Raw genomic sequence first — 18,550 nt, forward strand, 5'->3', positions numbered from 1 at the left:
ATATAGGTTTACTGTGTAAAAGTTCAGAGCAGGCTAAAAGCAAATATATATAAAAGTTTTCCCCCCAAAACAGATTTCGTACAGTTTACTTCGAGTAAACCAGCTTAATGTCCTGGTTAGGTCGACTACAGTAGTGTGACTGTCTGCTCAATCTACACTGCACCTTTTCCACAGATGCTACTGGCATAGCAGCATGGTGTTTTTTTTATTTTGAAATCTAATTACCAAATGTACAACTGTGTCAACATTGGGGATGGGTGCAGTCAAAGATGGGCCTGCTGTACTTACAACATAATTATTAAAAAAACATGACATGAGACAGTGGAGCAGTGAACAAACATCTTATGCACCTTGTTTCTTTGAGTATCACTATTGTACAAACATTTTGCTATGAAATAGTATGTTGCATGGTCATGACATCCTTGTACATAATGCTTTTAAACAAAGTCAACAGCATATTAATTGTGTGAGTTTGTGATATTAATGGATTTCTCTGGAGCTTTACTTGCCTGAGTGCAAATGAAATTGAGATGGTGTATAAAATGAAGTGTGTTACGTTTTACTTGTCTGTAAAACAGATGGTGTTTTCTTCTGCGTATTTTTCTTGAAGTTTAATGACGTTTAACATCTGTCTGAAAGTGGAATTATTTTGGACTTTTGTGGAACAGAGAGCAACAGCACCACCAGGTGTTGTAAGAAAACACACACATAATGATATGAAACTAAGCACAATCAGACCTACCAAGTCCAGGTCAGTAGAGTGACACAGCCAACAGTGACAGTCATGTCAGGTGAATACAAAGAGTAAAACACTCCTTAGATTTCATGTTCACTGGGATTAATACACTACAGTGTCAAACGTTTGTACACACCACACCATTACATCAATATAAGGGACTTCCCTGAACTGTTGTCACAAAGCTGAAAGCTCTCTGAGAGAGAGAATACATATATTTTTATACTATAAAATATGTTTAAGGTCTTATTTTTATATTTGTAGTTTGCATGAAACTCTAATGTTTAAGTATTAAAAAGAAATGCTATGTAAATAGGTCTTTGCAAAGTACATCAATAATCTCAGGGCCATAAACTTTACTGGCAAAATGTGCTGGTAATAATGTAATTTAATTAGCTAAAAATGTGTTGTTGTATCCACATCTCTTTCGAAATGAAGTTGGGATGAAATGAAGAAAACAACAGGGTTCAGTACTAGTGCAATCACAATTGTTTTATTTTTTATTTTATTTATTTATTTATTTATTTTGGTGGCGGGAATAATTTATCCTTTTCTATGAGCACAACAACATTAGTCTGAATTGATTTGTTGCTGTTCTAGTAAACTGATTTTTTGGCCCAGCCCATTTGACACTGGACTACATTAAAAAAACATTAGGATCATTACCTAAAATGAGTTTAACACCACTGACATTGGTAAATTGCCAGTTTAAAGTTTACTACACACACAGCTATCTGTCGACACTGTCAATGGTATTTATAGCAGCACTCTGTAAAAAGTTTAACCCAATCTAGCATCTGTAGGACGTGTTGGACAAACAAGTCTGATCCGTGGAGGCCCTACCTCACAACTTACAGGACTTAAAGGATCTGCTGATAATGTGTCAGTGTCAGATACCACAGCACACCTTCAGAGGTCTTGTACAGTCCATGTCTCAATGGGTCAGAGTTGATGTGGTGGCTACATGATATTAGGCATATAGTTTTAATGCTTTAGCTGTGGTGTATATATGTCACAGACCTAAAGCTATGCTAGTGTACCTGATACAGCCCTAGACCAATCATATCTCACTGTCAGCATCAGTGAGGTACAGAAGAGCAGCAAGCTGAAGAACATGATTTTCTTTTCTTTACTTATGAAATGTAGTAGAAGATTTATAAATTGTAGCAGTAAAATAGTCCTGGACTGGACAGATTAAAATAATGAGAAATGTGGGTGAGAAAGACCACATGGTATAAATCTGGTCACTTACACACTATTTAACCAAAGTACTCCTCAGGGCATGTTTTCTATCAGTCCTATCGTTTAGAGTATGTAGTTTTATATTTTGCAATGTGTCCTAATACTTTACACACACACACACACACACACACACACACACACACACTGGAGCCTCCTGGTCCACACAGTTTGCCAATATTTCAACTCATTCTCAGACAAGAAATTAGCATATAAGACTTTTGGGTGTGTAGATTATGTCTCTCCCACTTGTTATACTGGCCATTATACCCTTGAAAGAGGTGCATGGAATATAACTAATAATAATAAGAGTTAGACTTTGATAGAAAAGATCTTGGGAGAGAGAGACACTGTTCTCAAGTGAGAATCTTAGAATGTTGTTGTTGATCTTTATCTCTCCAATGCAATTAACATCTTGTGCCGTCTTGTATTGGCAGACATCTTGTGTTGGCAGACATCTTGTGTTGGCAGACGTGGCCATTCATTTAATTGGTTTTGTAAGTTTTAACATTTAACCTGTTACTTCTTTTATTATATTTTTCCTTATGTTCTTCTGCTTTAACCTAATAAACCTTTGTAACAGTGTTATTTTTTAAAATACTCAGCAATTACTGAAAGGTAGTATGTTACACAAATGTTCAGAAATAATAATGAAATTTTATGACAGACACATTTAATACAGAACTCTGCCAAGGAAAGGCCTTTGCAAGCAAGTCAAACCTCTGAGCTAATAGGACAGTTACCTAATACATTTATATATCTCTCAGACATGGTAATGTCACATTCGAGTAAAAACTTCTAAAACATATAAAGCTGTTTAAATTAAATGCATAATTGAACACTGACATTATACTTAGAGTACTATCTAAATACTTATTGTTTGGAACATTAAGTTAACCTATTAACAGGGAGTCAGATATTTAGTCATAAGTCATAAGCTTGAAACACATTGAACCTTCGACTGACCCTTTTTAAACCCTTTGTCATAGGAGAGCAGTGTATTATGATAATATAATTTTATATTTAGTCCTACATCAAAAGCACTTCCAAGGTTGAACAGTCATAACAAACACTTGCAAAAGGACTATACTCCAGCATATTTTGCAACAGCATATTGATAATTTTAGTAAACATTAAAATATGTACTGATGATGTGAAGTCAACACTGATTAAACTTTACTTTACAGTTTTCAAGTACAAAACTCCAACAGACATACACACACAAATTATTTCTATTAATCATTGTGTCAGTACTCCATTTAGCAAGTGCATACTGCCTGTTATCATGACATGTTATTGATTATTAAACACACATTAAACATCATAATTCTAAGGCAGAGAATCCTCAGTCACTATACACATTTGAACTCAATAAATACAGGCAACATCAGGTAAGTGGGTTTTGCTGGTAAGATAGAACCATACTACAAGATACATTGCATTTAAATATGTATTCTGATGGAGCCATAGACATGAGTGCGCTGTCAATCCTCCTGAGCTACTGCAGTGACCCATTCAAGCTGTGATCACTGGGAAAACTGCGACTCATGTTGGACAAACTTGCCATTAGAGACTTTACTTTATGTGCATAATAGTTCCTCAAGTTCACTGAAGGGACTTCCTTAATGTCCCCACTGAAATCACAGCTCCTCATGGCGATCTCCAACTGTTTCTGCCTCTTATAAAACAAAGAAAACTTGTTAAAAATGAGTGTAATGGGCAGTACCACCACCAAGATGCCAGCAAGGATGCAAGCTGAAGCAGTGAGTTTTCCTGCAATAGACCCTGGCACGACATCACCATAGCCCACTGTGGTCATGCTGACTGTTGCCCACCACCAGCAGGCTGGAATAGTAGTCAGTCCATCATTTTCCTCCTTTTCAACGGTATAGGCCATCACTGAGAAGAATGACACCCCCACTGCTAAATAGAGCAGTAGCAGACCCACCTCCCTGTAGCTGTTTTTCAGTGTTGCTCCAAGTGATCTCAGACCAGTGGAATGACGTGCCAGCTTTAGGATTCTGAAGATCCGCATCAGCCTCAGGACCTGTGCAATACGTCCCAGGTTCTCCAGTGTGGGGCGCCTCTCAGCCACCAGATCGAGCAGCAGTGTGAGATAAAATGGTAGAATAGACACTAAGTCAATCATATTTAATGGGTGCTCAAAGAAATGGAGTAGGTCTGGTGCAACAACAAACCTGACAACCAATTCTAACGTGAACCAGCCTATTCCAAAATGCTCCACTGTCTCAAACCGGGGGTCTTCCTGAGGCAGGCCTTCACTGTTCAATGTGGCAAAGTCACTCATGCTGTTCATACACATGGTGGCTATTGAGCCCAACACCACCAGAATAGAGAAGACACTAATGACCCGGCTGAACAGAGAGTAGCCAGGATTGTCCAACATCAGCCAAATCTTCCTCCTGACTCTTCCAAGTGGTTGCTTGTCAAACTTGGTGGCATCACTGTAAAATACTAAAATCTCATCGAAAGAAGAAGCAGTGCTTCCGTCATCACTTTTATCCTCCCAGTCCTCCTGGTATGGCTCCATTTTTCTGCAGTGGTAGGTGTTGCTGCAACAGGAGTCAATGAAAAAGTCATTGATCCCCCAGTATTCAATTTCCTGGCTAAACGAGAAAATACACAGTTCTTCCATAACATGCAAGCGGCCTGTGTTGTAGAAATTCAAAACATAGGGGAAAAGTGAAGGATTTCGATCAAAATAGAACTCCCTTTCAGTGTCATCGTAATCATCGCACAGTTCCAGGATAGATTCTTTTGATTGACATCGGACCAAACGGGCAAGTCGCGTCTCAGGGAAGCGAGACAGTATACTGGACAGTAGTCTCCTCTTGAAGCCTCCTACATTTATGCGTATGGCGCTATTCTCTGTGTTAAATATATGTAAATCATTGTGAGTGTGTGCAGTCATGACTTGAAGCTCGTCGCAAGACAGACGATTAAAATCCTTTCCACAAAAAAATTTTTTTAGCCTTTTGTGCAAAATGAAGAATATCACTCAGCGCTTTTCTTATAGGATAAATATTACACTCGTATTTAGAGTTGATAGTTGTGAAAGTCATTAAAAAGCTGCGCATTTCAACAGTTTCACTACAGAAATAAAAAGAAAAAAACCTGCCTGGGTGTTTTAGATGTTCATTTTTGAAATATTCAGCGATTGGCTTTAGACCTTAAAATGCCGTCGATGTCCCAAGTGGTTAAATGATCGATTCACTCACTGTGTTAAACGATCCTTGCTTCGACTGTAGAAAGCAGCGAGTGATTCTAATAACGTGAGTCATGAGTTGAGGTTTTGGGGTTGACAGAGCACCTCCCAGACCCTTCGCTTTACGCCCTCCAGACGAATCGATGTCTGTGCGGATTGTAGGAGACTGAAGGATTTCCTTCCCGCAGCACAGTCTCCAAGCAGCACACCGTTTCCTTTTATGGCTGATATCTTAACGCGCACAAAAGAAAGCAAGAGCCACCAAAGATGTTATATTTCCTATTCTTTGTCTGTGATGGAGGAAGTCATTGCGGATTGTTCGCGCATGCCGTGTTCCTGCTCTGAAAGGGACAGATCCACTAAACCGCTCCAGGGGTGCGCAAGCCACTGCTGCTGGTTCACTATGGCGACATGAACGAAAAAATAGCCTTCTTTCGTGCTATTGGAAGAATGTTATTCTACACATCTTCAGCACGATTCTCTCTCTCTCTCTCTCTCTCTCTCTCTCTCTGTCTCTCTCTCTCACGCATGGCGAATTAAGGGGCGGTGGGCGTTTGACCGTTCATCAGCAATAGCACAGTTAACCATAACTTATAGTTGTTATTTGTTTGATTTCAGAATGAAAAGTGTTAATTTGTGTACAAACATTCAATCAGTCATATGGGATATACTCTCATCGTGGACTTCCCTAGGCACAAATGTACACCTGCACATTAATGCAATTATCTAATCAGCCAATCATGTGGCAGCAGCACAGTGCATAAATTCATGCAGATACAGGTCACTTAACCTAATGCAAACATCTGAACTATGTGATTAGAAAAAAAAAAATTGAAAATAGTGAGTTTGATCATGACATGGTTGATGGTGGGCACAGGATAACAGAAACAGGGCAGTTTCGTTTAGAGACACAAGGCACAGTTTTGAGTTGTCAGCTGTCAGTCTGGGTGAGCCTATGCCCAGAGTAGCTTCAGATTCTTTGCTTATGGGGTTGGAAACCAATGTGAAACCCCAATGTGCTCTAATGTTTTAAATCCAGCTGTACTGTTTTAGCCTTTTGTGGAGCAGAGCACTCATAATAATATAAAATGATTCTGGAGGCAAAATCTAATCATCCCTAACGAGCCTAGAACAATCAGACAACCAGTGCCAGTCATGTCATTTGATTGACTGCTTCAGTTACGTGTCCGAACATTCCATCAGCTGTTATGTAACCGACACAGCCTAAAGTGAACAAGAACATGAACAAAATGAATAATTTTCTCCATCATATTTTTTGACAAAAATAGAAACTAAATTGTAACTACTACACTGTACTCCTCACCCACATTCCTGATGCACAGCCTCTGAGCTGACATGTTCAGATGACACTTTTCCTTTTGTAGCAATTTTATTTAAAAATATTTTGTATGTGCTGTGAAATCTGATTAAAACTTCTGGCCAAATTCTGGCTAAACAAGAAGTTAACAGAAAGATTTGTGTCACTGTTTATCTCAGAAAATACAAGTATGTTCAGGTTAATCCTGGCTTATGAATTGCTATCATCTACCAAGATTATTTTTTTTAGCATACTGACATTTTGTAAACATTTTATATTCAATGGAATATAACATAACCTTTTACAACACAATTTTATGTATGCATATAAAATTATTATATGCAGGCTTTCAGAAATGAATCCCAGTTGATCACTTTGGTTCAGTTCACAGTGTTCCAACAACAGCACTAACCAGGCAAGCATTCATTACACTACCATAGTTTATTTCAGCATAAAACAAAAATGTAATTATAAAAACACCCTTATATAAACAACTATTAGAAGAAAGATGTTAATATAGATTATTCTGAATTAAAGTGACCCTTCCATTATAGTTGCATTTAATATATATTACAAATACCTTTCAGTTTATCCCAGTCAGAACCATGTATGTCAGAGTAAGAGTGCTGAACCAGTCTGCTCTATAGTTCTTTTATATAATAATGTATATAAGGACAACCTAATTTTTTTCATTGCTTCTTTATGATTCAGACAGTTACCACACTAGGAGTCTCTGTCTCAAACGTGCACACACTTCACTATGCTCATTAGTCCATTAGGTGGTGGTCTAAGAGTCATCCTGCTGCATTCCACTGTTGCACACAAGTTTGGATGCCAGACCTCCAAACTTATTGTCCTTTGTCTCTGGCTGTGTGTTAGCTGTGCTGCTCTTACCTGGGAAACAGAGGACACTGTTACTGCAGAGCACTTAAGTAACACCGTAGCTAAATACATTTTTACCATTCTTTTATAAACATACCTGAGATTTTACCCATAGAAATTAAGACATTGTCCATTTTGATTTTAGGCCGTGTTCTAGCAATCAGAAACACTCCAGTAAATGCTAATAAGCACCTAATAATGATGAAGAACAGAATCCACAATCAATAAACAGGAATATCCTGTACATATTCAATGTGCAAAAAGGTATACATGTACTGTAATTTTGAATTCAGGGCTTACCCAAGCACAAACATGATGATGTATATCAGTGATAAACCATAAAACTCTTCATAAAATAAAATCCCTAAAAAGAAATATGTATGTATATTAGTTGAAAGTACCTTTTAACAAACAATTTCACACCATCACTTAAATACATTTTCTATATGAACACAAATGACTCTCTGTGCACAAATATGGAAAGAGAATGGATAATTAATCACAAGTGGAATTTAGGCAGTGTATGGTTTAAGTAAAATACAGATGATTGTTATGTCTTGTGTCATGGATCACTGAGTCTCTTGGTGTTTTCACACATGGTTCTTTTCATTGTTCCAACTGGTCTCAGATCAATGATTCAACATCATGCATGTGAACACAACAAATAAACCCTATTAAAATGACACCAAACCAAATTCTGACCACCACCAGAGGTAGTAAAATGAGACACTCAGCATGCTACTGATCTTAAGAAGTCAGGCAGGATTCTTCTTCTTCTTCTTCCTCCTCTTATTATTATTATTATTAGTAGTAGTAGTAGTAGTAGTAGTAGTAGTAGTAGTAGTTAATGTATCACACTGCAAATCACACTGTGAGCAAAATAGTCAGGAGCTCAATGGCATGAAGCATGAATTGATTTTGATGGTTCAGAATAGAAAATTGTTGCTTCTTTCCCTTTGATACTTCATTTTGAGCTTGAGGATATCTGAGCAATTAGAATATAATACTGTACTATATTATACTGTACTGTACTGTATGGTTCTACAACTTGTACTCTATATTTGGCTTATGCTTCTAGTTACTGCTTTGTACTTTACAAGTTTTCTGGTGGTGGTAAATCTTTGAGGTGCTGGGCAGGATGCTGGTTAAATTTTGTCTTTAGATTGATGTGTCTCATCCCTTGCAAGTCCCAATTGGTGGACAGTTTGTGAGGCCAATTATTGGTTCAATGGGTTCTGAAGATTTCTATATAGATGGTGTTCAATACCATACTTTTCTCTCAGCAGCTACAGGATCATTATTTCAACATAAAATTATGTTGGTTAATTCAACATAAAAACATGATGATGTACCTGCTATTACAGCACTGGCTGTGAAGAAAACAAAATTGATAGGAACAATTTCTGTTGCATCAAACATCTTCATAGCTTCATTAAGAAATCTGTAAATAAGTGGAAAATGTGAAAGTGGAAAATAATGAATACATAATAATACATTTTCAACAGAACTAATTATTCAGTCACATGTCTAATACTTGTGGCAAACTCACTTAATCTGGTAGACACATGAGACTATCATGATAATAAACATGATGTAGAAGATGGGGTAAGTCAGCTGTAAATGGCTCCCACGAATTGTCTCTGTGATCATTCCAGACACAGCTTTCACCGTAATCACAGTCACAGAGGCTGAAGAACACACACATTTTTCCAAAATTCTGTTTATAAATAAATGTTGGGCCCCAGAGGTTTATTGGCACTATGATATGTGCATGATCTTACCCAGCAGAGCCACCAGAAGCATCACAATAACAATGTGTTTCATGTTCCTGCACTTGTACAGGTAGAGCAGGACACAAAATAAAACCACTTCAGAAAACTACAGAAGAGAATAACAAAAAGACAGATTACCAGAAAACATTGGCAGTAATAACAATGGCAATAAAAATAAACCATAATTCAAACTATTACACAGGAAAGCCCAAATATAACTCTGTGCACTTTTTGACAGTGTTAACAATTCACTAACTGTGTTCATTACAGTTAACTGAAACTGAATTGTTTTTAAAATGTCTACTTTTCATACTCTTTTATAATATACATTTTCAAGTTTCTGAAACCGAGGCCAATCAAAGATTGTAATATTTGCATCTAGGCCAACATGATCACTTAAAAAGACATACAAAGTAGACGAGGAATTGCACGCTGATGAGGCAGCGCTCCACCATGTTGGCTGTCACATGTGGGGCAGAGTGTGGGGCAAAGGTCACCAGCAGAAATGTACCAGTTAGAGCAAGAACACCTCCTATGGGCAAGGCAAAGACACTGGACATAGAGACCACTATAGAGCATGAACTTTATGAAGCCCTGAAATTTGCATGTATCATGACACAAAATTTTTATTTAAAACTACTTACACATCATACCACCCTTAACTATAGCATAAAGCATGACAGGAGAGCTTACCCAGTAGATCAGAAGCTCGTAGAATCTCTTTCAGGAAAACCACTGAGATTACAGCACTGGCTATGAAGGACAACCAGAGAGAGAGTAAGAGAGAGAGAGAGAGAGAGAGAGAGAGAGAGATTACTTTCCTTTTAAGATTTTAAGTGTATAAACTGCTTCATTTTCATAAGACCCATCTCTGTCATAGGTGACATGCAGTCAAGTATTTAAATATTTGGACTCTGACAAAATTATTGTCATTTACTGTCTATTCAGGATAATGGATCTGGAAATACAGATTTGTAGCTACAATTTGAGAGTATTTACACCCAAATGTGGAATTTGAATTTCAAAGATATTACTGGAAACTCTTTATATATGGTCCAAATAGCTGTCAGTTCCAGTGAAGCAAGGCATTCAGTCTATTCTTAAATGGAAATAATGCAATGGTCAGCAATGCCAAAAAGCTCAGAAGATCATGCAAACAAACCATAGAACAATTCTCTTGCTGGTGAAGAAAAAACCCTTAAGAGCAGACAGACAAAATCACCCTCCAGGAGGTACACATATCTGTGTCAAATTCAACAATCAAGAGAAGACTTCAGCAGAGTATATACAAAGGGTTTACCACAATATGTATATCACTGATTAGACAAAATAGGAAGAGCAGATTAGATGCCAAAAAATATTGAAAGCCTGTATAGTACTGGAACAACTTCCTATGGACATATGAGAAAAATCAGCACTTAGCAAAATGATGGAAAGAAATTTTGGATATGGGGTTCTACAGAGGCCAGTAGGGCACTCTAACACAAAGTTCTAAGCTCAGTTAAGTTGGAAGTGGTGGCCTCCCAAGCTGGGTTCCAAGCTGTGTTACAGGCCTTGTGCTACGTTAAGGCCGACAGAGCAGCCTCCCTAGCCCGGTTTCAAAACCTGTCCCAGGCCCTGTTCATAGTCCAGTTTCATGCTAAGGCCAACATGGCGGCCTCTTAAACCTTGATCCATGTCTAGGCCAATGTGACAGCCTCACAGACCCTGTTGCAAGCAAAGCTCCTTGTAAAGCACAACGTGGCAGCCTCCCAGACCCTCTCTCAGAACAAGCAGCACACAGAGATGTGGTGAATTCCCAGGCTCTGTCACAAGTCATTCTCCCTGCTGAGGCCAACATGATGGCCTCCCAGGCCCTGTACTGAGCCACGCTCCCTGCCTAAGCCAACATGACATGACATCTCCCAAGCCAAGCTAAATGTAAAGGCAAACATTGTGGCCTCTGGGGCAAGCAGCATGCTGAGCTTCAGCCTTCCAGACCCTCACACAAGTAATACTTCTTCATAAGGCAAACGTGGTAACTCCTAGACCTTGTTGCATGCCAAACCCCCTGTAGAGGCAAATGTGGTGGCTTCCCTGACCCTGTGGCAAACCATGCTCTCTGTAGAGGCCAACATGGAGGCTTCCAAGGCCCTGTTCCGAGCCAAGCTCCCTGCTGAGGCCAACATGGCGGCCTCCCAGGCACTGGTTTGAGCCAAGCTCCCTGAAGATGGACAATATGGCGGCCTTCCAGACCTTGTCCCAAGCCAAGCTGTGAGCCAAGGCAGAAGTGACAGCCTCTCAGACCCTGTTGCAAGCCAAGCTCCATGCAGAGACCAGCAAGGCAGCCTCCAAGACCCCTTGTTCTTTTGTTTGTTTAATAATACCTGTGTTTTTGTATTAATTCATGGCTAGTCTCCACCCCATCTAATTTTAGTTGTTCCCAATTGTGTCCTAATTATTCTCACATATTCTGTTTCCCCTTTTGATTTGTTAAAGCATTTAAACCCTTCTGTAACATGTCCAAATATTTGTATACTGACTGTAGCTGTCTAGATCACCATATGCATGGAGTGCCATTTTAATAAGGTGGGTCTTTGCATCATGTCACCAGCGATTCAGAGAGCTAGATCACACAAATGGCTTCAACTCAGCTCATGGTGAGTTAGTTTAAATAATTAATATTTGCAGGCAGAATCAGTATTAAAGTAATGCATTGTTTAAAAGCATGCATTCATGGGGACATATAAATATTTAATTTAATTTTGAAAATAATTTTGTTTAACCTTATGTAAAAATGTAAAATGTATAAGTGTAAAATTAGCTTTATTGTAGTGTTTGTTTCATAGCAGAGTCAATTTAGGGCTAAGGCCACTACTTATTATTATGATTTTATGACTTTCTGTTTTATACAACAGAAATATGTAGTGTACATAAGTACAGTAACTTTTTTTGCAGTTGGCCATGTTGATTGTTAAAAGCACTGTCTATATTAACTTTATTTTAAAATATTAATTTGAAGGTTACAAAAGAAGTGTTAAAGAAGGAGGAGCAAAATGGTGCATGGCACAGGGCCAACACTACTGTTATTGTCATTATTTTTAGCTGAGTAGGGCTTACCAACGACAGACACACAGCCGAGAGGAGCAATGAGGGAAGCTGGTGCAAATCCATATGCAGCAAAGTTACCAAGTTCACCAAGCCCCATAAGTAGGATTCCATACCACCACAGTCGACTGGTGTAGTATGGCTTGGTGCCTTGCTGGGACTGGCGTGTGTGGGTGTACTTCTATATAGAGAGCAGTAGTTAGCAGTCATATCCTAGCAGTTATCTGCTATAATCTAGAAAATCATATACATTTTCACCTCAGAGCCACACTTACTTGGATATTCAGTGAAATACTGATAAGAAGATTGCCACATATTGCAATGATAATACCTAGGACGTATATCTGAAAACACACAACACATGAATCAATTGCATTGACCCTGCATTCACACTAGCAGGTGACAACAATTCATTACACAATGCTGCAATTCTGGCAACAGGTACAAGATACTTCAAAATGAAAACCTCTTTGGTTTTCACAGTTAATTGTTAATGTAATTTTCAAGTGAATGGGATAAACTATTAATAATTAATACAAATAATGTATCCAATCACAGACCACTAAGCACTATGTTTAGCCACAGAGCAAGTAAATTATGTTAATTAGTATGTTTGTAAGTGTGCTCATTAAGCCCTGAGCAAGCTATAGTATTTAATTAGTACTTAAAGAAAGTTCAACTTTTATTGAAACACTGGCAGGCAAATGATAAGCCAGGATACCAAAAACATGATAGAAACCAGAGCATCATAAACAAATACTGTAACACTATTAAACAAATAACACTTGGTATGCCACCTGGTTTGTCTGTGTGTTTGTGCTAGGTTCAAGCTGTCAGTAATCAGGTGAGTGAAAACATGACAATAGCTGTGTAAAGTAGAGAGTGTAGTCCATGTCAGCCATGTTTAAACAGTGCATTCTTAGAGTTCGTTGACAGTTGTAGCACTGACATATTAAGCAGACACTAACAAGAATTATTTAAAAAATGCACTTTTTATCTTTTATTTAGCATTTCTACACTTCTAAAAGTCTACATTGAAACTTGAGGGGGATAGAAACACTATGACTATACAATTAGATGAGATTTAATAGATTTCCTCAATACATACTGAGGAATGCATATACAGCTAAGTCAAAAGCAGAGGTTTCAATGACTACTGCTAGCTGCTAGCAGAAAATGGCTCTTTGAATAAAAATTTTGATGTGTGCTATTCTGGAAACAAAATATTATACTATAATATATATATATATATATATATATATATATATATATATATATTTTGGGTCAATTAATTTTCCATTTGTTGCCTCTATATTGTCTTCTGTATCCTAGCATCCTCATATGCTCATCAGTCATCAGTACCCTGAGCTGACATTGGAAAATAGTGTAGAGTATAATATATAATATAGAACAGATTATTAGAGTACACCAATGTACACCTTTCTAAACAACTAGAGTGGTTTAAACAGCTGTACATTTTGAAAAGATTGCATGCATGGGCTCTGGCAGGTCTGTATATAATTTTAAAAAAAAAATTAGCACCATTGCTAAGCTAGAAATAGCAGGAAAATATAGCTTTCCTGTGAAGTCATTGTGATGTGAAGATTAAATACACAGAGCCTATGACAGAATTTATAAAATAAAAAAAATAAAAAAAAGATCAGAGATAAACTGTCACAGACTTTAGTGATTTCATCACAGATTCTCTGTGGCCAAGGCAAGAGTCTTGGAATGAAAGCAAAGATGTAAGCTGAGCCCCATAGAAGAATGCCTGCTCTCCATCCCACTTTGTGTCAGCAGAAAAAAAGTTGATCCAGCCACAACACCCTCTGCTTTCCCTTTCCTTTAACAGCCATTTGATAAGGCAAGAGAACAAAACCACCACCTGATAACAAATGCAGCCAAATGACACACAAACTCAGGTGACAACATGACCCAACTATTACTCAATTTTTATTCATTATTTGACCTTTTACATTCATGAAAACCTCCTACAGACAAATTGGACAAAAGATGTGAATCATTTTTGAAAAAAGGCCATTATTGTCTGGCATAATCTCAATAGACTTGCCTTCTTTATCCATTTCATCACTTCACAATAATAAATGCAATTATTGTATCAAAAATCTTTTATTTATTTATTTATTTAACCAGATTTCACTTTTACCCTGTGTAATAATTTGTCAGAAGGACCTCTCTGCTAACCTCATACTAACTCACACTGAAGACCACTGTTAAAATCTTCTAAACTTGCTCCTGAATATACTGCATCTGGTTGAAATTGTTTTTGTTCCATTACTGTTGGTGACTGTGTTAGTGAAATGAAAAGTGTAATGGCAAAATATTTCAGTCCAGCTGATGGAGCTGAAGTCAGCATTAGATGCTCTCTATAGTCTGATTATAGTTTGGCTAGATATTGTTTGAGAGGAAGCTTAAGACAGAGATTTAGTACAGGCCTGTGGTGAGATATATTGATCTTTGTCTGTAATTAGTAAATTAGCTGTTCTAGTTTAGATTAGGCTTATAGCATGTAGGATAGATTTATCTGTGACTGGACACGGCTGTTTGGCTGGTAGTTTGAGTTGTGGCTCAAGTTTACCTCCATGTTGAATATTCAAGTGTAGCTCCCAAGATGCATAAGAAGATAATGAATCTTTCTCTACACACTGTGTTGTAAATGAAAGTAACAGTGAACATACATTGGGGAGAACATCAGGCATAGCTGTGATTAATGTTAGATTATCATTATGTCTAAAAAACACACAATCAATTAACTATTCACATTCATGTTCACACCGAAAGAGTTATTGTTAATGTAAAAAATAATAATAAAAACACTACCTTAAAGGAAGCTTTTTCTTTGCACCAGGATGCATACAGTTTTGCTGGTGGGACCGTGCTAGAGGTCTTCAACAGAGTGAAATGCATGTGTGTACAAACTGAGTCTTTGTGCATGAACAGACAATAGAGATCTGTGCTTCTGTAGGACTTGAGGTTAAGGAACGTGGGGGGAGGTGGGGGTGGGTTCAGCACTGCTGGGTGGGATGAAGCTGTTGGATTGGGGGGTTGGCCATTAACTTCCACGACACTGGAGCTATTATTTCAGTGCCTCATCCTGTGCCTACCACAACTATGCTTACAGTGTGTGTGTGCGTGTGCATGTGTGTGTTTGCATTCAGTAATGGTATAAATCAATACATTATTATTAATCTATACGTTATACCAAACAGGAATGAGGGCATATGTCAGCAAAAAGAAGCTTTCTCTAAATGAACATCTAACTAGTGGCATAATTCAAAAATACAGAAAATTGCTAATAAATAAATAAATAAATAAAAAACTTTAAAAATGCTGAACATTCTGATTCTATTTTGTTTTGCTTCACTTGAAGATGTAAAGTTTAAATGATGTAATGAATTTCTAATTTTTCTGTTTTATTTGAGATTGAGGAGTTTTCATTCCTAATCTACAAATGAATTTGATTGCTAAATTGCCAAACAGGACATGAGCACATATCTCAAGAATGCTTTAACAGATTTACATTAAACTTCACACATATTTAGCAACATGAGCTAAAGTTATCAAACAAGATATGACATCATTTGCTACTTAGGAGGGCTACCAAAAATAAAAAGTGAGACGCCCTTCCTTCAAATTTAGCATAATTCCTTCAGAGCAAACATAAGTATTTGGGGTTTTTTTTATTATGGAATTGCTACAATCGTACAATCGTATTGTCTTTCTTTCTAGTTAACACTGGGGCTGAAATAGTGTCAATAGCCTTCAAGTCATTTCCTCTTCTCCTGGTGGCCTGATTTGTCGCCTGATGTATCCTAGTGTCAGAGTCAGCTGTCATATATGAGCTTTTGTAGCAGTCTTCTCTTTGTAATAATAATAATCATCATCGTCATCATCATCATCATCATAAATGCTATACTAGTCACAGGAACCCTGGATCATTCCCTTGGATTAGTACAGGGTCTCTGTTGGTTTAAACAGGATTGTTTGGTTGATCAGTTTCTCATCGAGCTGCAGCAGCTATTATCATGATACCCACCCCTTCTGTCTTTTTCTCTGGAGTTATATTACCACATTACAACACTCTGGCTAATTAAAATGTCCATTCCCTTGCAATAGATTACAGTGTTTTTTTTGTTTTGTTTTGTTTTTTTAGAAGAAATACTGCAATTTTTGTTACTTTTCTTTTAATGTAATCAAAGAAACTCTCAATTTTCAGGTAGCACTCCTTTTACGCATACCGTATGCTTAAACCAAAAATAATAAATAAATTAAGAAAGTGATGAACACCAACACATTTTTAGTAGAGCTTGTTATTAGAAATACATTAGAAGTACATCCAAAGTTATGTATTACTATTAAGACTGGAAATGCCTTCATGCTTGTCTCTGCAATGGGTACCTCTCTCCCATTTAGAGAGTAGCTTGGCCAAAAGACCATAAGGAGATGCTCGTTTGTAACCTTTTATTCAGATTTGTTAAAACGCAGAACTAAAGAAGAGGAAAAAAAGGGTTGTTTTTTTTATGGAAATTTATGCAAAGTTTTATATTATACAAAATTGCTCAGAAATGCTTTGTGTTCTTTATTTTAAATGAAATTGCCTGCTAGTGTGCTTTACATAATCCCTCTCCGAGTTTTCTTTTCCTTTTTTTCCCAAACAATGTCAGATTAACTTTAGAAACCTGTGGGTGTTCAGGGCCTTAACAGCCAAAAAAAAAAAAGAATTCTATGTAAAATGTATTATGTCAAGTTAAAAACAGCAACAATGGCAATAAATTGCTTTATGCAAAAGAGTTAGATTATGCACACCTTCCAGTCAATCAGCAATGAGTCACATGCTGGCTTCATTCATTTATTTTACCCATAATTTAATTAAAATATCAAAATTGTAATGTAATACAATATAACAAAAATGTTGATGTCTTATATAAGTATGATCTGATTTTAGCCTCTTACTTAAATCCTCTGGCAGAAACAGTCTCAAACATAGCCTGTGAGCTCACTTAGTCTGTGTATGTGTAATTGGTCTTGGTAAACCCTACGTTGTGGGGACAAAATGTCCTTCCAGGGATAGTAAAGCCTGAAAAGCATTGAATTTTATTTGGTCCCATAAGAATGAAAAGCTTATTACTCATGTTACATCGAAAATCTAAAATTGCAGAAAGTGTGCAGAAGATTCTCTTTTTATTTCTCTTGCACTACAATAAACTAAGTTACAATAAATTATGTTTCTGCTGTAAGTGCTTGCTTATATGCACATACATTATTCCACAATGTAACTTTCCGGATAATTGACTCAGAAAAAGCTTTATTCGCCAAGTCACACAATGAATTTGCTATGGTTTACAGAAGCTCTGAGCAATTCACACACACATCTCTATTTTTAATGCTGCATAGCTGTGGTTCACTGCTTTAATTATTTTATATAGAGAAATACTGTAACAATAGTACAGAATAACTGCAGTACAATGAAGTACAATGCAGTACAATGAATCTTCCAGTATGGCACAGGATGGCTGCACTGATGAGAGCTCTAAGCAAACCTGTTCAACAAACTGGCATCAGGCAGGCGGTACTAGAGTATCTGATCCAGAACAGTTTCTATCTGCAGTTTCTATCAGAATCCTCGATGACCTGTAATACAGACTTCAAACCACAACAGCAATACTTAACATACTGAGACCACACAATCATCAGTATTTGTACCTTACTTGAACACTGTATATTTTGCACACCTTCCATTAACTACCACAATATATTATAACCAACCAATATATTAAGTATATGGGCCTCATACAAACTGGGGAATACACCAGGATGTCCTCAATCTAGGTGATCATGAATTTGCCCAGCATGTCCCTCAGCATGTTGTTGACTGGGCACTGGAACTCAGAGAAGGCACTAGAGAAGCTATACTGCATAACTTGGTCTTTCACTCATCATGTTTGCAATTCTTCAGATAATAGGCACTCCACAGGTCGAGCTTGGTGAAACAGCGGCTCCAATGATGCTGGAACAAGTGGTACGGGGTATGGGTACTCCATGTAGTGATCCAAATTCCTGATCATTTATTCTGACCAGGGTAGAATTGACTTAATGCTATAATTTATAAATCTACAACAATTCTACAACCAGCATTATTATATCCTGTAACTATCCTACCAAATACATGAGGTTAACTGTTTCATGTCAGAAATGAAACACTAAATTCAGCACAGAATCAATCACATTAAATATGAAATTAAATCAAATATTCTAATGAGAAGCTTAGC

General features: G+C 37.3%; 2 protein-coding genes across 3 annotated transcripts; both read right to left on the reverse strand.

The window, feature by feature from the left end:
- Window positions 1-1,064: 1,064 nt before the first annotated feature.
- Window positions 1,065-5,925, reverse strand: LOC131343938 (potassium voltage-gated channel subfamily S member 2-like). The gene has a single exon (XM_058375819.1). The coding sequence runs from the start codon at window positions 4,905-4,907 to the stop codon at window positions 3,474-3,476; it is 1,434 nt and encodes a 477-aa protein (XP_058231802.1). The 5' UTR covers window positions 4,908-5,925; the 3' UTR covers window positions 1,065-3,473.
- Window positions 5,926-6,982: 1,057 nt separating this feature from the next.
- LOC131343939 (NIPA-like protein 2) lies at window positions 6,983-15,226 on the reverse strand. 2 transcript variants are annotated; one of them, XM_058375821.1, is made up of 12 exons: window positions 15,102-15,222; window positions 14,860-14,926; window positions 12,536-12,604; window positions 12,273-12,441; window positions 9,867-9,926; window positions 9,584-9,705; window positions 9,183-9,279; window positions 8,951-9,089; window positions 8,754-8,842; window positions 7,702-7,765; window positions 7,499-7,593; window positions 6,986-7,413 (listed from the first exon to the last, which is right to left on the reverse strand). In XM_058375821.1, the coding sequence occupies exons 2-12, from the start codon at window positions 14,863-14,865 to the stop codon at window positions 7,307-7,309; spliced, it is 1,017 nt and encodes a 338-aa protein (XP_058231804.1). In that variant the 5' UTR covers window positions 14,866-14,926; window positions 15,102-15,222; the 3' UTR covers window positions 6,986-7,306. The 2 variants fall into 2 exon arrangements, with proteins under 2 accessions (XP_058231803.1, XP_058231804.1); XM_058375820.1 differs by lacking the exon at window positions 14,860-14,926 and having other exon boundaries at window positions 6,983-7,413; window positions 15,102-15,226.
- Window positions 15,227-18,550: the final 3,324 nt, after the last annotated feature.

This window comes from Hemibagrus wyckioides, linkage group LG23 (genome assembly GCF_019097595.1).
Source record: "Hemibagrus wyckioides isolate EC202008001 linkage group LG23, SWU_Hwy_1.0, whole genome shotgun sequence".
Taxonomy (NCBI): Eukaryota; Metazoa; Chordata; class Actinopteri; order Siluriformes; family Bagridae; genus Hemibagrus; species Hemibagrus wyckioides.